The sequence below is a fragment of the Bidens hawaiensis genome, unplaced genomic scaffold (genome assembly GCF_021521415.1).
Source record: "Bidens hawaiensis isolate Kalapana, Puna unplaced genomic scaffold, B.hawaiensis_p1.1 tig00000780_1, whole genome shotgun sequence".
NCBI lineage: Eukaryota > Viridiplantae > Streptophyta > Magnoliopsida > Asterales > Asteraceae > Bidens > Bidens hawaiensis.
Window position 1 is genome coordinate 512,185 of NW_027491045.1, and position 5,872 is coordinate 518,056.

A 5,872-nucleotide genomic window follows, 5' to 3' on the forward strand; every position below is an offset into this window, starting at 1 on the left:
CTTGAACGTTTATTAAGTGAAAAATTCATGTGTGGTCGTTTTGGGACCTAACAAAGAAGGATCAACAGTCAACAAGAGTTGATTAATTGAAACTCTTTGCGAAACGATGATCTACATGTTGAGAATGAGATGCTTCGGTCGAACATCTCTGGTTAGAGTCTGGTCTTCCTTCCGCTTCAAACTTTCTGAACAACTTCATAACGGAATTGGACTCTACACTCGATCGGTTTTGGATACTTTGAGCGACTGACCTCAAGAGTCAGTTTGGTGGAAGGTGGATCCAGTTCCTCAAGGGACGTGGATAGATTGATGGGTGAGAGTGTGAAGCTGTGTAAAGTGATATAGCAGCTTGAAGGTGAGATGGAAGAACAACGCGAGATTCAAGGTCGCGTGAATGAGTTATTGGTCAACCGGTACCTTCCACTTATGGAGGTGATGCGGTTGACATATGATGATGTGAACAATTTAAGGATAGGCAAAGATGGGTTATTCGACGTGCTAATGGGGATCGACATATCTATCCTATAGATATATAGCACACCATGTCCGTTCTTGACATGAATTACTTTAGAAGGACGATGGTGGTGGAGAAGAGGAAGACACACCGGAAGGATGGTTCAAACGCTTCCTGAAACATGAATGGAGGAAAGGCTCTCTATGAATCCTGGTAGAGCATGCAAGTCAAAGGAAATCAATCCTTTCACCAACAAGGCTGTCAAAGGATGGAGAGACAAGATGCCAAAAGATCATGGAGAACAAATCCTGCACGGCACGCCCTTTGAAGGCAATCTTCTATACGACTTCATCTCGTGGGAGTTCGATAATGACACTGGTGAAGTGATCATTCATTGCAAAAGCATGCATCACCTCATATTCTTTGATGAGCATGAGCTATTCGGTTTTGCAAAGGAAGATCTGCTGAAGATTCTTGGATCTCCTTTATGCACATTTGACGATTTGCGGCGTGATCGTACTGATGATATCAATGGGAAATTCAACATGTTTGTCTGACTACTTGTTGAGAAACAACCCTTCCACTTTTTTCTGATAACCGGTAGCTTCTTTTTTTTCTCCTTTTATTGAAATTGAAGTTATATAAATGTTTAGTAATTATTTATAAGAATAGGTGAAGTTTATATTTTTAAAAGCATTTGTAAATTTTATATCCGCTCTAAAAAATTCGTGAACTTCTAAAGCAAACTATAAACTTTGTAAAAAAAGATTTAGTTCTCAATACACCGCAACACATATAATTTCATAATTTACAAAAGTTACAAACAGTCAAATTATTTGTTGTATTATTTCATCATCTAAATCGTACTTAACTATATTTTTTGATTAATAAAATTTGTTCATCCATCACATAATATGGTCTACTACACAACTAACCAACAAATGAATATATATTTCTCATTGTGAAAATTTGGCTTAGGTGTTTTACCCGGCTATTTTGACCCATGTTACCACCATTTAATTCTTAATGTGTTTAAACAAGAAAGAAAAAAAGAAAAGAAAAGAAAACGAATGGAAACATCTCCCATTACAAATACTAAAAAATCACAACTATGGAGGAAACACAAGTATGGAATTAAACAACCGAATGCACGTTAATGTACCACCGCAATCATAAAAAACTTCTACCAACAGAATGCACATTAATATACCGCCGCATCACGGCGGATACAAACCTAGATTATTATATATTTTGATTAATAAAATTTGTTCATCCATCACATAATTAATATGGTCTTCTTCAAATAAACTTGGCTGGTGTGTTTTACCCGGCCGTTTTGACCCATGTTGCCACCTTTTATTTTTTAATGTGTTTAATCATGAAAAGAAAAACAAAAAGAAAATCACAACTATGGAGGAAACATAAATATGGAACATAAACAAAGCAACTATTGTTTTAATGAAATAATCTAGAACTATGGAGGAAACATAAATAAGGAATTCAATGATCTCCTTACGCGGGCTTGCACGACCAGAAAACGGAAACATGATCATACATCGTCACCGAACTTCCATCAATTTCCCGCCTGATGACCTTTTCTATAACGTTCGTATTGGGCAACCTGGTCAACACCGCGCTGGACAGCCTTCAACCAAAATTTTCAATATTCAAAAGTCAAAAACTTGTTAATAATAAATATATAAAAGAAAGTAAATTACTAAGTAATAATAAATATTCTTACATTCAAAAGATCTGTCATTCTTCCGGTCCCACCATGCGGCACGCCTCCAAACACAGGTGACGGTTGGAAATGTTGAACCGGGTGTCGGGTTTGCAACGGTTCAACAAAAAGAGGCTCATTCATATCACCAAACTGAGAGCTAGATGGAAAATAAGATGGTTGACTTATAGACCCGTTTGGTGGGTAAACTGCCAATGGCTGAACTGAGTGCACCTGCTTGCTTAGTGAGGCCCGCAAATGAGGTGCAGGTTGGTTCCTGGATATACTGTTTGGTATATTGTTTGATAAGTGCTTCGGTTGAAGAACAACCGGGACCACAGTTCCTCTTGAACCAGCTTGTAGGACAGTGGAGGATAACCCGTTGTTGGGTCTAGGTGGCGTCGGTTGGATGTCCGCTGGAATCGGAATTCCAGGCCGTTTGATCACTTCAACATGCGGTGCCACATCATTTTCAGGTGTTATTGGGGCAACGTGCCCCGGTTTGAAAACCGCACCCGTTAATGGGATGCTTGAGTTACCAATCTTAACTGCGATAAAGTAACCACCGTCAAAAGTTGCCTGAACAACGCCGGTTACAATTTGTCCGACCATGTCTTGAGTTGGATCATTAATCTGGTCAACCCAAGAAGAGTCGTTGTTAGTCAGTGGGTTGTTTCTTGAGGGGTCCATTTTCGGCAGTGAAGAAATCAAACACTTTTATCTGTATAGAAATAAATAAACTCAAAACCAAAAGATTACCAGATCTGTGTATCCAATTTCCATAAACAAATGTCGAAGCAAATGTTAATAGCGATATTTGAGAACAATATATCTAGCAAACGATCCTAAATCATAAGTACAGATATAAACAATGACCGAAGATGTCAATTTAAACGAGGAATGAAGTAATCCAGTTATATCAGTTAAAACTTTTAACATTATTAGTTACAATGAGTCAGACTTCAACGGCTAAGGACTTTACCTCCTATAACGAGAATAAACAGATTCCATACGCGCATAGGAAAATAATATGTAGAAGTTTACGTATGATGTGCCGCAGCGTTGTAAGATTCGAGCAAGATTTTTGCACATTAATGATTATAATCAGCTCCTAGACTTCTATATAGCTGATTTTGTTAATTATATAGACTAAATTTAACATTGCAATTAACCAAGTATCAGAAGTTAATTCTAAATTCAGCATATGGATGTCATAACTTGTTTTTGAACTCATTTTTCTCATCATTTATTAATAACATTAAAAACCTACTGAATACCATAGTAACTAGATAACCTAAATATCAACACACAATCCAATTAAACATCGAGCGATTATAAACAAACATCAAGCAATTATAAACAAACACAGTATTAGACGAAAAACGAAACATAAAACAGATTAAACATATTCACACAAAACTAATTATTTTTCTCATCATTTACTCATAACATTAAAAACCGGCCTACAGAATACAACAGTAACAAACCTAGATCTCAACACACAATCCTATTTAACATCGAGTGATTACAAACAAACGCGGACAGTTTTAGACTCTCAATGGAACATAAAAAAGATTAAACACATTCACGCAGAAATCCGCAATGCAAAATACCACAAATTATAGCATAATCACTCACCTAGCAGGAAATGACGATCTATCGAGCTCCAAGATTCCTTCCCTTTATAGATCGTTCAACTGTGAGTCAATGGAAAAATACCACAAACAATTAAACCCGTGAATAATCATCAGAATTCAGAATCCACGACTAGAAAACGACAATTCGCACTCACCTGGCTCCGATTTACGATCTATAGAGCGTCGAGCAACCTTTGTTATACAGATCATGAATCTGTGCATCAATTTACAAATTACATGTTAAAATTAGACACGTAAACAAGCGAATGAGAATCAGGTTTGCAAATTACCCGAAAAAATATACATTTGCATGCAGATTTAATTGATATGAACTGGAATTGCAACTGTACCTTGAGAGTTTAATATATCGGATGAGTAATTTGAAACCCTAGTTTTTAGCATTGAGAGTGAGGAGACTGAAGAAAGTGGTTATGAGATTAATACGGCGTAGTCTTATTATAATTACATGCGATGAATATATAGAATTTGTAGTTTCTAATTTTGGCTAAACAATTTTCAAGGTTCAAATTTCATATAAGTCCTTATTATTAATTGTAGTAAGTATATTTCAGTACTTGTGGTTTATGATTAAATAGATAATGAGGGAACATAGAAAGATGTGTTGAATGGTAGTACTTAATGGCAGATTATAGTACATATCAATTTTTATAGTTAAAAAGTCACCTTATATTTGTAGTTATTAGTCGTTCATAAATTTGAATTGTATCTTACAATATTAGACACTAAAGTTACATACTCCTATAACGACTTAATTCCTAGCAATATTATGTTACGACAATAAGATAATGTTGCAACATTTTGTAACATAACAACCTGATATACATAAGATTGTTAAATGTGGTTGACTGGTTGGGATCGTGGTGTGTAGATTTCACAGATAAATGGGGAATGAGTTTTACTATATGTTCGAGGACATAACTGTTACTTAAACTTCTCAATACTTCTTTTATGGTATTCTCTCTCTCTCTCTCTCTCTATATATATATATATATATATATATATATATATATATATCTAACTATCTATATAATTGTCTACCGTTAAATTCTATGTGTCGCTCTCGCATCCCTTCCCCACGGGGATCTAAAGCCACCATATTGCTTAATTTTAGAATGAAGAATTCTCCTTCAATCCTTAAATTTCGTGGGTGAAGAGGTATGTACCCGCCTCAACACCAAGCAAGCCGGGTCAACCCGCAAGATAAAGACATTATGAAGGCACAAAGCCAAAACCCAGGCGCATGGCGCATACAAAACATGCTCAGGCATCATATGCTCGCGCATCACATATGCGCGCGGCGCATATCGCATGCTCTTGCACATCACATATGCTCGCGCGTCACAATTGCGCGTGGCGCACCAGCGCGCGGCGCATATCACACGCTCGTGCATATCACACCTGCGCATGAAATATCTGCGCGTGAGAATAAAAAGAAGACTTCGCGCATCCTCAGGATGGGCGCATATCACACGTGCACATAATCAACCTCGTCCTTATCCAAATCAGGGTTAGGGCAACCTTGATTGTGCACGTCAGACAATCTTCTAGAAGGCATCTTTTTAAGGAGTAAGAATATGCTGATGTTGACAGCTGCCAAATGAAAGGTCGACAACTCAGCATGACACATGTGCTACCACATGATTACAACCAACGAGAAAGCGCCAGGTGTCCCAGAGGACACATGGCGCAGTGCGGTTGGAGGAGGCCAACGAGGCTGAGCCCAACCAGTGGAAACCCTAGCACTATAAATACAGCATCAACTCCACTTTGATGACACATTCATTCACACTCAATCATTGACAGTTACAAGCAGTGATATCACATTCAATCATATTGAATCATATTCACTCACAGTCAGTTACAGGAAAACACACAGTCACATCATCAAGGGTATTCAGCGATTCAGCAATACTCTTGAGATTGACTTACCTACAAACATTATTATCTTCTCCAAAAGATACTGATTCTCACGCCGGAGGGTTACCCCAAAGAGGACCCCTCTGTCCCTTTCTGAGGGGTAAGTAACGGCGCTGTTCATTT

At 37.5% G+C, this 5,872-nt stretch overlaps 1 protein-coding gene across 1 annotated transcript; it reads right to left on the reverse strand.

Moving 5' to 3' along the window:
• Window positions 1-2,027: 2,027 nt before the first annotated feature.
• Window positions 2,028-2,864, reverse strand: LOC143535242 (protein METABOLIC NETWORK MODULATOR 1-like). The gene is made up of 2 exons (XM_077029550.1): window positions 2,196-2,864; window positions 2,028-2,099 (listed from the first exon to the last, which is right to left on the reverse strand). Exons 1-2 carry the CDS (start codon window positions 2,862-2,864, stop codon window positions 2,028-2,030), a joined length of 741 nt encoding a protein of 246 aa, XP_076885665.1.
• Window positions 2,865-5,872: the final 3,008 nt, after the last annotated feature.